Source organism: Musa acuminata, chromosome BXJ3-9 (genome assembly GCF_036884655.1).
Source record: "Musa acuminata AAA Group cultivar baxijiao chromosome BXJ3-9, Cavendish_Baxijiao_AAA, whole genome shotgun sequence".
Lineage (NCBI taxonomy): Eukaryota > Viridiplantae > Streptophyta > Magnoliopsida > Zingiberales > Musaceae > Musa > Musa acuminata.
Genome location: NC_088357.1, coordinates 45032180 through 45052381, shown reverse-complemented (window position 1 = coordinate 45052381; position 20202 = coordinate 45032180). Strand labels below are relative to the sequence as shown.

Here is a 20202-nt window from a genome sequence, read left to right as displayed (position 1 = left end):
TACAAAATCCAATAACGAGAACAACGTCTCAGCTGGCAAACATCTTAGATTTCTATTACAACGACTGGAAAGCTGTAACAATTTGCAAAGCTGGTTCCAAGATCATGGACAGCTGACACACTGCTAAAGAACATGAAAAGAATGAAGCTTTGGTGAACAATGGAGGTTTCTTATCTAATGATTCATCTTAAATTTGCAGGTAGTGAATTAACTGCCTGTGGCAAAAGCAAATATAACTCATATTTCCATGGCTCTGAGACTCCCAAATATCAAGAAGGTGATGGTAAATTCACAAGAGCAAATCACAACAAAAAAGTCGCAAGTTCAACCTTGAACTCAGTGGTTATATGCTCTTCTCAAGTATAGACAATAAGCACAAAAACGAGGTCTGATTCTGCACAGAAACAACGGGTGATTCTTTGCCATGGCATTTCATCCGATTTAACCGAGATTAAATTACAAAATCTGAGACAAGAAGCAGCCATAAGATCTGAACATTACGAGTATTTAAAACCGCTGCAACCTCCATCAGAGGGATCGTGGAGTAACAGGATCTGCATCGTTTTGATCCTTGTAGTTATATCTAGAGGCAGCAGAGTAGCTCTTCCATGGCCACTAGTCTTTCTCAGCCGATGTGAAAAGAAAGGCAGGAAACAAATTTGTAAGGACTATCAACCCAGCCTGCGCGATGAATGCAGCCGTATAGCTGCTAAAATTTTGACTTGTTCAATCATGTTGACGTCATCTCATGTTACAGCACCGAGGCTTCCCTGCCTGCAGTTTGTCCCACAAGCATGTCATTTGCCTTGGGGACTGGTAATGTGCGGTGTAGTAATCGTCTATGCATCCAAACTGACAGAACTTGACACTATGTATGTATTCAACTGCTCTGGAGTTATTGAACTGCTCAACCCACATACCCATGCTCACGTCCTCCATTTTAAACAACTGCATCAATTTGAAAAACCTCACATCTTAATGTACAATCATTTGACAAAAAGAATCTTCATATGCTATACGGGTGCCAGAAAAGTTTTTCATCATGATACGACAACAAAAGCATGAGATTGAGAAGGACATGCCAATTGCGATGGTTTCTCTTCATACATGAACAAAAAGAATATTATCAACAAAAAGAAGCAGCAAGACAGAGATCCATTCTGGTAAACTAACTAGAAAGCATGTAGCCAAAATCATGATTTTGTTTGAGTATTTTCATTAAAAATGGTGTGTGAAAAGTCATGCTTCACTGAAGAAACAGGTACAGAAATATGGTTGCAACTAATTCCCAAGTCATCTTGACCCAATAATGTTACTACTCGTAATACTAATCTAAACTATAATTGTTATCCTTGTGAAAAAGAAAAATAAACACACTTACCCTTAATTTATGTTTCTCAAATTCAGAAATGATGAAGTGTGCTATGTCAGATGATACAACATAACCAGGGCCATTTGCATATGCTGGATAATCCTCTTCAGGCCATTCCTGTAACACCAGTCAGAATTACGCAGCACGATAAATGCATTACCTTATCTCACCAGATGATATTACACTAAGTAATCATGAACATGTTAGTTCTTAGTAATAAAACTTTATTGTGATGCGATGTGTGCCGCATACCCAAGAAGACTAATTATGTATAGATGTGCGTCAGATGATGAGACCACAATATGGTACATGATTGCAAGAGAAAGATGCATACTAGAGCAAAACTTGATGACAAGACAAAAGATATAGGAAAAGATGTATTGTATAATTTTAAAACGATGCAACTGTAGAATGTTAGTGAGGATGAGGAAACATACAGCACATATGCAACCTCATTTCTCGCTAATGCAGCCAGATGAGGTTGCATAGGAATACACGTCTGCTTTTTCATGCATAAGAGGCCATATTGGTGCATGGGACTCCACAATTAGCATAAGCAGCAACAACAAACTGAAGGGCATGACTGCAAATGCATAGACAGCAACAAAACCTACTTAGAAGCCAACATCCAGCTAGCTGGATGGTTGTTCATCCAGGAAGCTTCTGTAGGCAATGGTTTTAAATCCCCATTTGAGACTAGTGCATATAGAGTAGCACCTGGTGCACTTTGTAATAACTGTACATAAGGAAAAAACTTCTAAAAGTAACTTCTTGGAACACTGATTATGAGCATATAAATATTAGGATCAGTCAAAAAGCTGAAAATTTTTTTCGAAATGATATAGTCAATGGAAAGAATAAGGGAGTAATTTGTGAAAGGCTACATTATCACATCATAGTGTATAAATTGGCCTGACAGTATCTAACCTTAGATGCATATATCAGGTCAGAGCTCAAACTATGAGAACTGCACATTAATACATGTCATACACTGAAAGTCTCTCGCCACCATTAAATATCGCTTAACATCTTTTATTTGAATTAAATATATCAATCAACTACATCACAATCTTTTGGTTCAAGTCATAACACAAGAAGCATGAACAGAAAGTTTTCCTTGCCAATCTTTAACCTTAAATTGGCAGTGGTGATTTCTGCCATATACACCTTGGCGTGCTTCTAGTAGATCTAAATGCAGCTTTTGCATTGCTTCATTTTGTTTGTGATAATAAAGAATATATTCACCCAGGGATATGATTTCCATTACACATTTCTTGGTGCATGAAATCATATGTTTCTGATTTCAAAATACTCATGTCTTTTATCATGAGAAAGTCAATCAAAATTCTGACTTCTTTTCTCTTTCTAATTGATGGCAAAATACATCTAGTTTTGCGAGAAAAAAAAGCATAATAATTTATAGTTCAAAAAAGCGGGTTTTTTGTTCATGGAGGCATTTGACACAAAAATCTAATCTACAAACACATCTTCTAAGCAGAGCAGGGTGGCAGCAACCATGAAAGATTCTGGTTCCTGTCATCAATCAAGCATTGCAGATAAGACAAGTGGACTTATTCCACCTTCAGGAAGCAAGATTCAATTGCCAAAATTTCTACCCTTGCAAAGTGTGTAAAAGTATGACATTAATATGTTGTATACAGAATTAAAAGGGGATTCCAATGTACTCAAGTTTCGTCACACCATACGTGTGTTTAGCTACAAGGAAAACTTATATTTATTACCTCATATGTAACTGCCCATTTCCCTTCTCGCAATGGCTTGTGGTAGTAATTCATGTTACCCACATATAGGCTTTTATCACTGGAGACTTTCTTCACTTCATTCAATACAGAATCAACTCTAACGAAGGTATCATCATCGCATTTCATTATATAGTGAGCAGAAACAGTATGAACCTGTCAGAGCAAGAAAGAAAAGAGAGCACCAAAGAAACCTTCGGGATTAGAAATAATCAATCACCAGGACCAGAAAAAGCAGAACAAGCAACTAAGATTCAGGGAAAAACACATTGTAGTCAATACAAACCCCATATTCACATATGGCAACAGTCTTGAGAACAACAAGATCATAGCTGTCCAGAAAAGGCACTATGACAATATCACCAAAGAACTCTGCCTCTTTCTTCAACTCAACATTCACTTCCTTTCTTCCATGCTATTTGAACAAAAAAACCATTAGTTAGCATATCTTTAGAAAAACAAAATGAAAAATGTAGGGCACAAAGCTTGAAAATTTACCAGAGCAACAAAAAACCGAGCAACCATATTGGATGATTTTCTAACTGTACGCATCCATGCCTTCCTGACGGCCATACGTTCTGCAAAATGGTTGCCTGCAGAAAGGATGCCAATGAAAAGTTCAACTGGTCCATCAGGAAGTGGCAGTGCCTGCCATTCTGCTAACATTTCTAGATTCTTCTGTGGAGCAAAGCTAGGATGAGATGTAGGCAATGAACCAGCAAAAATGGATTGGACATGAAGATCCCCATTCACCCACAGGCCTGTTGCATCCTCAAGAACAAAACCCTACATGGGAGATAAACCATAGAGTTACATCTCCAGCACAATGTTGAATCCAGATCACATCAGCTGTGGGGCTTTTGCAACTGGAACTTACAGTGCGGTAAGGAAAAGAGGTCACATGTCTCCCATCAACATTGACATGATAACCTTCCAATCCAGCACTTAGAGTGAGGACAAACAACTTGTCTTCTGCAAATGGATATGGCCAATTAACAGAAATCTTCTTCGTCCGACCAATCAAGCGGTTCAACCACCATGCCATCTTTGACTCCTCCATCTGGTTGTCATCATCACGGATCCACTTTTCACACTTCGGAAGCCCATCGACTGAAATAGCAGTCAGAAAGCAAGCTCATTAATCAACGATCACTTCTTAAAGCAAAACACTTTGGTAAAACATACAGAAGGTACTCAGAATGGAAATCAACACTCTTCGTGGTAAAAGGACTTCTTTTTCTCCGAAAAACTATTATCGGTATCAAATTCTAGAAGAATAATTCCTCAGAAATTTCAAAGTCACAGACTTGTACATCTAGTGAGCCTCCAATATTCCACAATATTCAAAACTTACAGCAACAGAAAAAGAAAAAGAAATCAGAATAATAATTTTTCCATATAAAAAAGTGGAATTTCAGATGTTTAGCATGCTCTTGAGGAAAGCAGAATCCATCAGAAATTAGCATTTCACAACAATCTGATGACTTTTTCCGGATTAAGTATTTCTTTCAAATATACTCATGATTCATCACGGGGAATAGCTTAAAGTGGAAGCTTTGGTAACCCACCGGTTTCCTCATTGGCCATGGACTTCCAACCTTCACACCGTTGGGCCGATCCCCACTGCATGCGGTAGCACGTGTTCTGCTCGATCACAGGCCTCCCGCTCCAATCCCCCTTTAACCTGGGGTTGAAATGGAGGATCCTGGGCGGGTCTTCCCCATCCACCGTCTTGAGCCCCTGCAGCTCCATCATAAACTGAGACACCATGATCTCCTTCTCCCCGTCGCTCAAGGTCGCGATCTTGGGGTCGTACTCTGGGTGGGCCTGGTACGACTTCGCAACCAGGGTGATGTGTGATCCCAACGTCAGCCCACAGGGTATCACCATTACCCTCCCCCGCTCAAGGAACTTCTCCCCGGAAAGTATGATCGAGTGCGGACAGCCGTCCTCCGTCCTGTTCTCGTCCTTCGTGGCCACCGCGGGGGCCGCAAAAGGCGCCGCCTTTAGCTCCTCCAAAAGATTCCGCCCCACCTCCCACGCGTCCCTCGCGACCTTGTCGAGACCGGAGAACGGCCCGCGGCCGGCGGCGGTGGCATTGACGATCCGGAAATCGAGCCCCGAGACGGTCATCGACCGCCGGCGGTCAGACGGGACGCGGAAGCCGGTGGGGCCGAGGGCGGAGCCGCGGAGGAGGTGGGTGCGCCGGGAGGGGCGGAGGGGGGCATGCCGATCCTCGGCGCCAAGGTGGAGGGAGAGGCCGAGGCCGTCGCCACCAAGGAGCCCGGCGGCGGCGTAGATGGAGGAGGAGGAGGAGGATGGGGAGGGGATCCGGCCGAAGAGGACGGGGAACTCGAAGAGGAAGACGAGCGCCACGTAGAGAATGGCAGCGGCCAGGAGGCCCTGCATGGTTCGCTTCCTTCCAAGAGACAGCGCCGCCTCCAGCTTCGCCGGTCGCCTCATCGTCGCCCCCCTCACCACCCCCCGCCCAAACCTGGGTCAGGAATGGAGGGCACGGAGAAACCCTCACGTCTCGGACTTGCTCCTCGATTGATGCGTGCAACGATTGGTGGGGCGACAGAAGCCGACGACGGAGGAGGAGGAGGAGGAAGAGATCGTGAGGTGGGGGGGGGGCGGTGGAAAGGTAAAGGCGTAAAGTAGTCCGTTTGAGAGGTCGCTCGGTCGGTCGATGGGAGTTTTTATTTCTCGCCTTTAATTATTCCACCTTCCCTCACTTCCTTCTGTTGTTTTCTTTATTATTATTTTGTTGCTGTCCTTATTATTGTCATTATATATATATATATATATATATATATATATATATATATATATATATTAAAACACAGAAAAAAAAAAAAGAAACCAAAACCATTATTATTGCAATCGATCAAAACACAGAAAAAAAAAATGTCTCTAACACATCCTATTATTTGAACACAAAAAGAAACCAAAACCATTATTATTATGGTAATATGGGTGGTTCACATTTGCAAAGATTATTAAGTATTTGTCACTATAGTTAATTTAATTGTCAACTCTGAAAAGAGAGAAATCTCTAAGATCAACGATCAAAGAACAAACTAGAAAACTCATGTTTCGAAAAGTTAAAAATATATATATTTATTATATGAAAAATAAATGTAAGAATTCTTCTTTTAATCCTCTTAGGCATATTGAAAAACTTTCTCGTAGAGTATTTATAAAATAAGTAAATCTTAATTTATTAAGAATTCTTTTAATTAACTTTTAATTTTTTATTAACATACTTGCTAATCCTATACTAGCAAAGTTTTATAATTTTTTATTTTTAATATAAATTAACTATTGATCTTAATTATTTTTATAATAGAAATATGTAGAGAATTTTAATATTCAAAAGGAATTATGGTGATGACATGTTTAACGCATTCGAGATATATCCCCTTTTCGATAGTTTAATTTTTTTATATATATATCCCCTTTTCGATAGTTCAATTTTTTTATAGAAAAAATCATTATGTTGTGAAAAGAAAAAAGAATTGATTGGCATTACACACTAATAACATTTGATACTGATCCCAAATTCTTCTCCAGGTTGACCTATTTGTTGCAAGAGGGTACCCTCTGCACACATATTGACTCCCAATGTTAAAGCTGTGTCTTCTGTGGTGGTGATTGACTTGTTCTGCAAGACCTAATCTATTCTAATCCTTTAATTTCCTTGGAACATGCTAGATCACAAAACATCACTACTTGTCACTGTTCTCTCACTACTTAGAGGCTGACATTAACATGATAAGGTTCACGTCACTTCAGATGTTATGTTATTCTTGAGCCTCTCACTTTCACTAGCTAGGAAGTGAGATGAAGTATGGACTAAGTGTATTACATATTCTTGGATTAAGAATTAATTTGTAGATGATACCAAACTTATCATTATTTAGTTCCTCCTTAGCTACCCAATCAGTGATTGATTATTGAGCTCTTATTATTGTTTATGATCCTTAATCATTTGTTTGCTTCATTGATTAGGCAATTAAGATACAGAATATGTGAAATGTTCTTACATTCCATTTCACACCCTATAGTATCTGTACTCCTAAAGTATAGTGATGCTGTCAAAGCATTGCTCACATGCACTCCACTGTCTCTGTCTCAGCTTTTATCTGGTTTCCTCCTCTCTTCAACTCTCTCTATCTTGTATCTGAAAGGCTGCATATGACACAATGATGTGGTGAGCTCATGGGGGCTATTTGTTTATAAGTGTTGGAAGGCTGTCAGGAGATAGCCTTTCAGGTCTTCATATAATATTGTTAAAGGTATTCATACTGTATTGTTTAATTGGCTGTCAGATGATCTTTCCTGATACTGTATATATATACTTGGCATATAATATGTAGCCTTGTAGGTGTTGGGGGGTTTACTCTTCAGCCACTGAAACTTTGCCTTCAGAAGCTGTGGAGCTTAGCTTGGCTTCTCAGTTCAAATTCCAAAGGTTGGAGGAAACATAAAATGGTGATTAGTGATTCTTCTTTGCAGAGATTGATGTCAACATCATGGACTCAAACTCATGTTGAGCTTTTCCATCATAGGAGCACTTTAAAAAGAATAAATTGAATTTGTGCAAAAGATTAGCTATGATGGCTATAATGGATATTAATAGAATGTTGAAATAGTTTGCATCCATGCTACAACCTAAGTTTATGCATCGAAAAGTATCTTCTGCAGATTATTGATCTTGAAAGTATATGTTAAATCTTCTTCTTATGTTAAATTAGAAACCTTATATATATAGAGAGAGAGAGACTGAATTTTTGTCTATGTACCATTGAGCTTTATACTCCAAATACATTGATTGTATGTATATATTTCCGAGATTTTTAATCTTGTAGTTATCTATTTTATATATTTTTAATGAAATTTATATTATTAAAAATATTATCATAATTTGAAATATTTTTGAGATGTTTATCATTGTTAAGCATGAATAATTAGTGCAAACTATGTTTAGAATTTTAAAGATTAACAAGCAAATATTAATGATCAAATGATTAATATGTATATCATGACGTGATTTGATAGAATGATTGACCTCATTAACTTATTGAGCTCAAACCCTTATAAATTTCTTTAGAATTGTTGATCTTCATCCAAAAACCAATATAGCCCATAATCATATTTTAGTATGATGTATATAAGTTTCGGTTAAATGATGATTCATATTGTCTTTAATCTAATCGTGGGAAGTGTCATTTTCTATTTACATCTCTTATCATATTTAATATTATGTCAATTCTAATATCAATTCTAACGACTGGACTGAACAAGATAATTAAAGTATTAATCTAATAAATTTGAACTAGACTACTGCAAGATGTTCAAATTTAAATTAATGATAGTAAACTCATCTTACTCACTGGTGATTGGAGAATAAAATAAAATATTACTCTCAAATTTGTTTGAAGGAGATCAATAACCCAAAATCAAATTACACTGTAACTTCATATGTATACATGTCAAGAGCAGATGAACTGTATTGTATTTCTAAGTTTGACTTCTAACTATTCTTACATTGAAGATTTTAGGAAAAGAAGATGGTCATCATTGTGCAAACCAACAAATTAAATCTGACAAACACAAACAAACAAGTAGAATTCAGGGCCACCCACATCCATGTCTTGACCTCAGAATCATGGACAAAAGTGCTGACACTGATTGATGCTAGACCTAGTATGGTTTCTCTCTCAAAAGAAAAGTGGAAGGTCTCAAATCTATAATCTTCTTCCCCTCCCTCTCCTTTTGGCTGATGCTGGTGACCACATGAATCACACACAAGAAAGAAGTTGGCATCAGAACTCTGCTTTACTTTAAGCATTGACATTCACTGACACATTCATATTCAAAAGCTCACTTTGCACTATCAATTTCCCAGCTGGTGACAGAATTGGATTAGATGATAAGCAGGTGAGACATAGAAAGGTGATAAGTTATGCCAAGTCTTAAATCTAGGCTTTGTTCTGCAGCTGATTGGAGCTGTGCCACCATGGATTAATTATTTTAATTGGCAATTCAGAGGCTGCCAAATAATAAGCTAATATACCAACAGTTGATATAACTTCTGATGTACCATTTGAGTCAATTGTGATTGGAATTTGCGTTGAACAAAGGAAGAATTTGCATTATGTATATGATATATTATATTTATCATACTCTCAAAATAATATTAAAAGGTGTGAACCTATTTTAAATCAAAAAAATTCTCAACACCCAAAAGCATTAAGTTTTCATTAACATCTATAACACATGTATAATTTATAATCATTCAATACACTAATCGATAACTCTATAAAACCGAAAGGTCAACTCAAAAATCATTGGGGGTGAATTAGTACTTTTAATAAAATATCAGTTTGAAAACTTTGTTCGATGGAAATCGATATCGAAATTGTGCTTTGACTTATAATAAGTATAATAAGCAATTAAATCATAAAGTAATAATAATAAAGAGCAAAACACAAATACAAACCGAGTTTATAGTGGTTCAATCATCGCGACCTATGTCCACTCCCGATTCCTCTTTCATTGAGGCCACCGTCATTCACTAACGATATTCATTCAATTGGTGAAGACAAACTATCCTCTTACAACTTTTTCTCCCTTTGACGGGCTTAGGAGAAAACATTTATAACTCTCTTTTATAAGGAAATTCTCACAACCTCCGTTAGAACAACCTTTAAGCTTAGGAGGAAGGACTCAACTTTTTAACAAAGTTTTTACGCTCTAAAACATAAGTTTTCATTCTTTTTTTTTATTCCTCAAGTAGGAAAGAGTAGGGTATTTATAGACCTCAAATGGCTTCAAAAATAGAGCCAAAAAAGGTCTTATATCGGGTTTCCATGGTACTAGTGGTGCCACCGCTATTACTGGATTATACCACCACCTGTCAAGCTGACAATTGGTAGTACCACCACCAGGTCTTTTAGAAGAAGTACATTTCGTACTTTTCTAACTCATAGGCGATGCCACTGCCTGATCCGGTGGTCCCACCACTTGACCTAATCCTGGGTCACTAAATGGGACTCCCAATGAGCCCAACTCGATCCCGGATCAGGCCCAAAGAACCCATAATTGAGTTTATAGGGTTACACCCAAACCTAACTCTATTTAAGACCTAACTATGACAGTTAAAACTTAAATAATTACAAGATAAGAATCTAAATTGTCTACCATATCATTGGTTCATCAAAACTCATAACGAACTTTCGACACATAGTCTAAACGTTCGGCGTATCATTTGATCCATCGGCATGTTGACTCCCATAATATTCGATCTTGAAGTAACGTTTAATACTTTTGATCTGATGCCTGATCTCTTACTTTGGTGTAACGTTTGATTCTTCTTCTTTAATCATTTTATCTTTTCTTGATCAAAGTTAGTCCTGCATCATATTTTTCAAATAGCAAATTAGACAATAAACTCATCGATTGATTTCATCATCAAAATCAAGGATTCAATAAACACTTCATACTTAATATTCTAAACTTTCAAAAGAGTTCCTTTAATCTTTACTAGGGATATCAATTTATTTTTTAAAATAATATTATAAGTAAAATATATATTTTTATAATAATATTATGTCAACTCATTAAAAACTCATCATAATCTTCTAATATTTCATTACCTCAACCCAAATCTAACATTAGGGTAAATAGTAAGCTAACCTAAAAAAATTATATACCAATAAAGTAAGTTATAAAACTTAGTAAGTAATTAATATATCCATAATAGAGAGATAACATCTCAAAGACCTAAGAATCCAGATGCAATGCATAGATAGAAGAGTTATATATATTATTTCATTAAAAGTATACTTAACAAAAATATAAAAGCAATACATATTATTTCATTAAAAGTATACTTAACAAAAAAAATAAAAAGCAATATATAAACTATGCAATATCAAGATACGAGTTATTAGCTTCAGAGTAAAGTCATATTTGATATCTTCTTTCATTCATTTATAGGAATAGAGTAAAGAATATTACAGAAGCATATCCAAAAATAAATATAAAACATAAGCTCAAGTGTCATATTTGATATTTTATTTATATCCAAAGAGCATATAAATATATAAACATGTACTTTAGAAAACATATCAAAAAAATGAAGTGAGATCATAATATAACATGATTTATTCAATTCTGAATCTTAATATTAGTCTCCCACAGCTCCATCCACCTATGTCCAGATGAAGTCTTTAGGGTTGATAAGAGCACTATAGGCTTTAATATTTTGATCAAGAAAGTTAGAATACATATGAAGCACATGTGAAACAATAAAAATATATATAAGCATACATAAAGTGATATCAAGCACCATAAATATATGCATAATTCATTCTAAGTGATAAGCTTTAAAATAAGAAATATAAGAGTTTAAAGTGCAATGTATGACTTATTTAAAGAAAGAATTTTAATTGAGATCAAGTTCAAAAAGATAAAAGCAAGAATGGATGAATTTGAGAATAAATGTGTTCTAGCATAATCTATAACGTATATTGTTCTAGACATTTGGATAATAAATTATGCTCTAATTTTTAAGTAAAATATTTTTTAAAAGATATATGAGTATACTTTTAGATAAAATAAGATTTGTATAAATTAAAGTTATATATAGAAAGTTACATGCAATTTAGTAAAAAAAAGGTCAAAATATATTATCTCTATTTAGTAAGATTCAAAAGATTAAAAGAAATAAATATTTAGATAGTCATTTATACTTAAAATCAATTGAATAACATATTGAAGGAAAGATTTAAGAGTTTAGTATCTGATAAAGGTAGTTTTACTCAAATTTAAATTTTATACATAACACTATAATTGAAACAATACAGATAAACTAAGTCATTTTATCTCTATTTGATAGAAATGAAAAGATTAATTAAAATAAATATTTGGGTTAGCATTCATATTCTAGATCATCAAATAAGATAATAAAAGAAAATTCTAAGAATCTGCCTTTCAAAACAATAGGTTTTGCCCAAATCAGAATTTTATATAAAATGTTATAATTAAAACAAAACAAATAAGTTAGAATTCTTATAAATTTTAGATTAGAAAGTTATATATACAAGAAGAAACTCTACAAATTATTCACAAACAAGAGGAAATCATATATAAAAATTACTATAAGATGGGCTAGAATACTTGTATTAGAACAAGTTAAGCCCAAGATGAAGAATTGATCAAAAATCCTCTTGCTAAAGTAATACTTCTCCTTATTCAAGTCCTCCTCTTTTTAAATACAAGATAGATTCCAGTAAGATTCTAATTTGTTAATTTTTTTCTAATTACTTAGGTTTAGTTAACATAAAAATATGATAAATAAGCATACAACAAAAATCAGAGGTGTTAAAATTATAGTAAATATAGGTGGCACACTCCTATGTTAACTAGTGACATGGGTCCTCTACTTTCTCACTTTTTTTCACTAACTTAATATAATTTTTTTTATAAATTATATTTAAATTCTAGGACTTACATTTAGGTCCCTAGCCCTAAGCTTCTAATATAAAAAATTATTAAATAAAATTTTATATTAAAATAAATAAATAATATAAATATCATAGATAATTCATAAATAAAGGATATTACAATGTTATTCTAAGAACTTTGTTTCATCCTCTTTATAATCATATGGCATCTGTAGTTAAAAGAAACATTTCATCTTCCACAATCTCATACACCAACTTTAGGTGTAAAGAGTAGTAGCTAGTTGCAAAAAAATCTATTTAATTGATCTTCAAGTTTCATCAACAAAATTCTTATTCCCTTAAATAAAATGAAGATTTAATCTTTAGTATAACTAATTTCTCATATTTGGTAAATTAAAATTTATTGGAGTATCTCATAAAATATAGCATTATATGTTATTTAACAAAGAAATAGGAAATATTTTGGCATTAATCATAACTCGTTAGTTGGTCACCATCAAGGAGCTGACATGGTGGACGAAGGTCAGGTCATTCCCCCATTCAACAGTGACATGGGAGGAATAACGATTTGTCAACCCCCGTGGATAATACTCCACGGGAGGTCGTTCGGGCCAATTTGGTTGGTCGTTGTGGGCAATGGTTCCCGGGCGGTTGCTCATATCTACTCCCCCTCAATTGGCCTCCGTGGATAGTAACTTGTAGGAGACCATTCGAGCCCGTCACCCACATGAGCAAAGCACTAAAAGAGGGCAGTGTGATGGTTACGGATGGTCCCCTCAATTGCTCAAGTATAAAAATTGGCCCTTGGTATCTACCGAGGGGTTAGACCTCTCTCTCAGAAAATACTCTATGCCCACACAACTCTACATTACTAACTTGAGCGTTAGAGGGGTCGGGTCAAAAAATCTCCCATGGCATCAACATTTGTACAGGACCCCTGAAGAGACCAAAACCCACCTCGACCCAATCTAGGGACCATCTCGGGTAGCCGAAGACTCCTCTAAAGCCACCTTTGAGCCACCTCGAACACATCGGTGTCACGTCAATCACTTTGTTAGATCGCCATGAGGGCTGCCTAGATGACTTCATGCCTTTAGGTCAAGATCGAGTGTTATCAACTCCTAATCGATAGCATCAAGGCAACAACATTTTGGTGTTAAAAGGAGGGTTCGAATGTTACAAGAATATCCACCGGCAAACCCTCTCAATGAGTGTTCTAGCAAGGAGGCGTCACCTCCCATACATAGTACTTTTATGCAATGAGGACAATTGCCCTCCTTCCCTTAAGTGGACGCATTCACTTTTGCTCAGACCCTAGGGTGCTACTAGTGATTATTCAATAACCTCGAGCTCTCTCCTTTAAGGGAGCGTGGGTCACCTGGTCATTTTTGTCAAGGCCTTTTTGAGTCTTACGCACTAGGTGCAGGCTCTCATAAGGATGATGCAAGCCATCACCCCACTCCTACCCCAACTATCTCAACAAGCAACAACATCCACTACCATCGGCACATTATTATCCTCGGGTTGATCCGTGAAGGGGTTCTCGATCTCCAACTATGGATACTTCACATTAAAGCAAGCCAAGGCAACCAGATACTTGTATTTGTATGAGACTCGACCCAATCTCACCAGGCTGCTCTTTCTGGAACTTAGCTTACTCCTTATAGGCGATAATTATTTCCCTTTCCTGTTCAATAATATGATGTTGCTTATCTTCCAGTGCCTCCTTTGCCTCTCGAGCCTCAATCTTCATCGCCCCCAACACTCGAGAGATGTCCAACAACTAGTCCTCCGTGACGTGATTAACACCTTGAACCTCCTTCAACTGTTTGTCGAGGCTAGCCAAACACCACCCAATATCCCCTAGCTACTGCTTTAAATTCTCTAGTCTTTTCTTTGCCTACTTATGCCTTAGCCTCCTTGAACCTATGCTCAACATCCTTGAGGTTTTTTTCGGCATCTTCTAGTTGACTAGCCAACTCTATTGCCCAAGCCTCTGCATCGACAACAATAGCCAAGATTGAACCCATCTTCAATGCCTTAATCTCAACTTAGATCTCATTGATCATTAAGGATAGTTGGTCGATTACCACACTGGTGTCTCAGACTTGAACAATCAGGATCATTATATAGTTATGATACTGCATGACAAGTGCAAGTTAGCATTAGGAGAATTGTAAGGAGAAGTGTGATGTGGCTTATCGTCACTTCGTTTCGGAAGCAACTACTAATCACCACCTCTAAGGGGGAATAGTATATTTACTTCACTAGATCGAGGCATAGTGATCATTAATAGTACTTCTCTATGGTTATGCCCTCACCCCATATCCTTTGAGCCTGCTTGAGGCCCTCCTAGTAGGGCTCTAGTGGGGCATTTGAAGAAGGGTTCGAAAGGTCAAACATCTGCAAGGTTATGAAGGGTAGGGTTTTACCCTTACATAAGTCCCGCATCAACCACATCCTCACGACCTTCTTCCTCGAACGCACCACGGGATCTTGGCACCCCTTAGGAGTCAATGGAGAGTGCTTTGTTCCTCGAGTAAAACCCTCGGGCTTGAAGCCTTCACCTTCGACAGGAGCCGATGTAGAGTGAGCCAATCCCCAAGCTGAACCTTTGATGACCTTCCCCTTCTTGGCACTCAGAGCCTTCCGAGCCAACATGTTTAGCTTCTTCTTGGGCTGCCCAACATCATCATGACTTGATCGAGACAAGTCAATTGGATCCACAAAGAGCTCTCATCGGGTCGCCCCGGATGATCTAGGCTTTGCAGCGCCCAATGCGGAGTTCGATCCCTTCAAATGCTTGGGGTTCATGCCTGGCAACAATTTGCATTATAGTGTGAGGTTAAAAGTGAAAGCCAAATAAACAAGGCAAGGTCCAAGTCATACCTAGAGGGGCCAAGTTGAGGCCCGTCACAACCAGTCAATTCTCATCCATCTTTCTCACCACTTCGAAGGAGGAGAGAATCTCCTTCAGGTGACGTACATAGTCTACCTCCTTAATAGGAAAGGGGGAGCGTTATTGATAGTCTGTGCTAATCAAGTGAGGGAGAATCCCCATTCTCGGCTAGTGCTCATAAAAAAATAATACGCCCTTTACCACTAGCCTTTATTATTTGAAAGGGTGTCACTCACCTTAAAAGCTCCTTAGGAAATCAAGTAATAGTCTCTCTATCCCTTACATAGCTATAAGCAAGAGGAGAAGAGAGTGTAAGTCGAGATTATTCTAACACCTCGGCACTCCTCGATGAATGCCACAAGATAGCGCAATGAGTTGGGCACCATTTGAGAAAACAAAATCCTCCACCACTAGAGGCACGACATAATGATTGAATGAAGTGAGATGCGGAGCTCTGTCTTGAGGGTGTCATAGAACAAATAAAAACCCCAAGAATCGGGTCAAAGAGACATTGCCCGAGTCAAGTAACATGCAACTTGAAGTAAGTTGAGATGCAATAGTGGGATCACAATCGATCTAAATTAGATGCGTTCACCACCAAGTCACAATGGTGAGAGCTCTTCATGGACTCTAGGTCTCGAAGAGCCCTCGGGTTCTCGGGAGACTTATTCCCAGAAAAGGATGAGTCAACTTGCTCCACCCTCAAACTACTTGAGGACAACGTATAGGCCTCGATGGATTGTCGATTAGATGACTCAAAACTGGTACAAGAAAGCAAGGACATCTTGACCTGGAATGGGAGAATTGGACCAAGGTGAGGACGATCCTTTCGAGATAATTCTTTATAAGAGGCGGGAGTTCCTAAGATCCTAAAGGATTTAGAGGCTAAAAGCTAAGGCATAGAATAAACATGCCTCCTAGTGAACGAGGAGATTAAAGTGGAACTATTGATCTCTCTCCTCCCATGATTAAAACATGTCACCTCTAAAACGAACTCGGAAGGCTCTTGATGGCAGAAAAACCCGAAGCCCATCATAATTGGGAGACAATTCAAAAGAGCCCCCAATGGCAGGAAAATCCAAAGCTCGCTATAAATGCAAAGTGCTTCAAAGACCATAACAGCAACACGGACCCTAAAACCCGTTGTAACAAAACAGGCAGGGAGACTTACCACAACGGAATGACTCAATCTACTATGGTAGAGCGACTCGATCTATCATGATGAAGTGGCTCGACCTTATTAGGAAACCTAGACAAAGCATTATATATGCAGTGAAAAAATAAAAAAATAAAATCCTAAATTTTTCAAAGAAAAAGTTCTCATCGTCGGGAGAATATTAGTGCGCAAAACAAAATACAAAATTGAAACTACATATATCAAGTGAGATTTGTTACATAAGGAGATTGTATATCCTTGTAAAATCTCAGATCTATAGGAGTGGATAAAATAGGTCAACTGTCCTCCTCTTTAGCGGTGATCCACACGGTAGGTAGATGTGATGAAGTCACTCCTCAAATTACTATACGATCTTCCTCTCCACGCACACCATATGATCAAGAAGTGGTCGACCCTTCTTGCTGTCCACATGCTCCAAACTGGGGCTATCGGCTAAGGATGAGAGAGAGGAAGGAGAATAGGAGGTGACAACCAAAAAGAGTCTAGCTTATACCCCTTTGATTCCTTTCTATTTATAAAGGTCTATTGTCAACTTAACCCTAATGGATCCTGCCTTATCGGGTACTAGATCTCCATCCAACTACCCAAGTCTCTTAGATTAGTAGATCTCTACCCAATAATCTCTTATTGGATCTTATCCGTAAGATCCAATAATTCAAGGGCTTATTGGATATCCAATAAGATAGGAGCTTCAATGAATATCTCATATTCAAATCTCTACTTGTCGCAACGCTTATTATATGTGTGTAACTCTTTAGGTCCAATATCGAGATGACCATGAGTCATACATATCAGAACTCTTTTTGACTTAGTGAATTATCATCTCTTATAATAATTTACTTGATTTATTAACTATGGATTTACTAAGTCACTACGCTATAGTCCCCAAACGAGAATTCAATCTATTAGATATGTTTGTCCTTAGTTATCGTGTATCTATAGTCCCTCATCTATTTAATATCCCAGAGATCGTATACTGGGTATGGTGTTGTCAAGCTCAAACGGAATCTACTCGAGTCTCACTCTAATTAGATTCTCTCATAAAGCTTTTTCTCTCTGAATAACCCTGACTAAGGATTTGTCTGAGCAAGAATACATAGGATATTCCTTTTATAATATCAAAAGTGGATGATCCTCTATTGATGCTTAATTGCCCTCGTAAGGTTGACTACCACTCCCGATAATCCACTATACTAAATTTGGAACCTTTATACATATAAGTTTGGTATCAAAGAGCAGAGTATTAATACAGGGCATCATTGGTATTTGAAATCTAAGGATCAGACACACAATTGGGACCAAAAATTATTGTCTAACAATAATGTATCATTAACCATCCAGTATTCCATGAGAGAATCAATCAGTGAACTCATTCTCCAATGAACACTTGTCTTGTATGGACCAATTAATGTCCTCACATGAGCAACTATGAGACTAGCTGCCTCCATCATATGGACGGATACATAACACACTAGTTTGTCCAGTTATCTCGATGTCTCTCTTGAGTAACATACGACCGGGATTATTTAGGGTCCATGTTTAAAAGTGAATCGATCTTAGTATCGTGATATCATCACGATCCGATTCTCATTGCACAAATCAATATACATCATAATATATGTAACATCTAACATAAAGTGAGAAAATATCAATAATAATAATAATAATAATAATAATAAGCAAAAAGACTATGTAACATGTCACACGTGTCATCACTCACGTGATTGACTTGTAGAACATATATGACTAGGATACCTGTCATAGCAAATCGACTTGAACCTATCACAATAGAGTGACTCAGACCTGCCATAGAGGGACAAAGGCCTACTATGGTGAAAGCCCAAGATCCACTATGACAGAGAAAGAGTGAAGGCCCGTTATAGCATAAGCCTAAGATCTATTACAACAAAGAAGGGATAAAGGCCTGTTACGATGGAAGCTTGAGATCTACAATGATGGAGAAGGGATGAAGGCTTGCTACGATTGAGAAGAGATGAAGGCCCGCTACGATGGAGAATGGATGAAGGCTCGCTATGGCGAAAGCTTGAGATCCACTGCGATAGAAAATGGACAAAGGCCCACTACGGTGGAAACTCAGGATATCTACTATGGCATAGGTAGTAGGTCAAATGAGCCCGAGGCGTATGAGTCAGGAAGTCTGACCCACGCTAACATATCCGTTATAACAAAGGCAATGGGCCAAATGATTCAAGGCATGTGAGTCAGAAAATCTAACCCACGCCAACATTTCTGCCATGGTGGAGGCATTGGGCCAAATGTGTCTAAGGCGTGTGGTCAGAAAATCCGACTCGAGTCGACATATTCACTATGCCAAAGGCAGTAGGCTGAATGAGCCCGAGACATCTGAGTTAAGAAATCTGACCCATGCTGACATATCCGCTATGGCAGAGGCATCGGGCCAAATGTGCTCGAGGTGTTGACTCAAAAAATCCAACCAACACTAGGAAACACACCATGGTAGAGGCATCGGGCTAAATATACCTGAGATGCGTGAGTCAAAAAATTTAACCCACGTAAAGATATCCACCACAATGAAGGTATCGGGCCAAATATGCCCGAGAAGCTTGAGTCGAGAAATCTAACTTACACCAATATATCCACCACGATGGAGATATCGAGCCAAATGTGCTCGAGATATGTGAGTCGAAAAATCTGACCCACGCCAACATATTCGTCATAACAAAGGTATCGGGACAAATGTGCCCGAGGCATATGAGTCAGAAAACTGACCCATGCCAAGATGCTCGTCACGGTAAAGGCATTAGGCCAAATGTTTCCAAGACATGTGAGTCAGGAAATTCAATCAATGCCAACATATCTTCAATGGTGGAGGCATTGAGCCGAATGAGCTCGAGGCGAGTGAGTTAAAAAATATGACCCACACCTTAATATCCACTATAATAGAGGCATCAGGCCAAATGAGCCTGAGGTGTGTGAGTCGAAAAATTCAACCCATGCTAAGATATTTGTTATGGTAGAAGTGCAAACCTATTATACATGAGATATCCAAATCAGGAAAACTCGATTAATGACAGGAGACCCTGCCTCAAACCCCTCTGCAAGAACCCTGAAGCATGCCTTCGGAGGGGGGGCAATCATAACCCACTAACTGGTCACCACTAAGGAGCTGACATGGAGGAAATACTGGTCTATCGACCTCCGTGGACAATAATCCATGGGAGGCTGTTCGGCCAATCTGGTTGGCCACCATGGGCAGTGGTCCCTAGGCGATCGCTCCGATCTGCTCCCCCTCGGTCAACCTCCGTGGATAATAGTTCGTAGGGTGTCATTCGAGCCTATTGCCATGTGGGAAAAACGTCAAAGGAGGGTGTTACGATGGTTACGGATGGTCCCCTCAGTTGCCAAGATATAAAAACCAACCCCTAGCGCCTGCCTAGGGGTCAGACATCTCTCACAGAAAATACTCTACGTGTACACAACTCCATACTACTAATTTGAGCGTCAAATGAGTCAAGTTAGGAAATTCCCTCGATAATGAC

At 38.0% G+C, this 20202-nt stretch overlaps 1 protein-coding gene across 1 annotated transcript; it reads right to left on the bottom strand.

The window, feature by feature from the left end:
• Positions 1-314: 314 nt before the first annotated feature.
• Positions 315-5807, bottom strand: LOC103998929 (hydroxyproline O-galactosyltransferase GALT6). The gene is made up of 7 exons (XM_009420557.3): positions 4701-5807; positions 4010-4242; positions 3631-3918; positions 3419-3547; positions 3115-3288; positions 1382-1489; positions 315-948 (listed from the first exon to the last, which is right to left on the bottom strand). The coding sequence occupies exons 1-7, from the start codon at positions 5593-5595 to the stop codon at positions 742-744; spliced, it is 2034 nt and encodes a 677-aa protein (XP_009418832.2). The 5' UTR covers positions 5596-5807; the 3' UTR covers positions 315-741.
• Positions 5808-20202: the final 14395 nt, after the last annotated feature.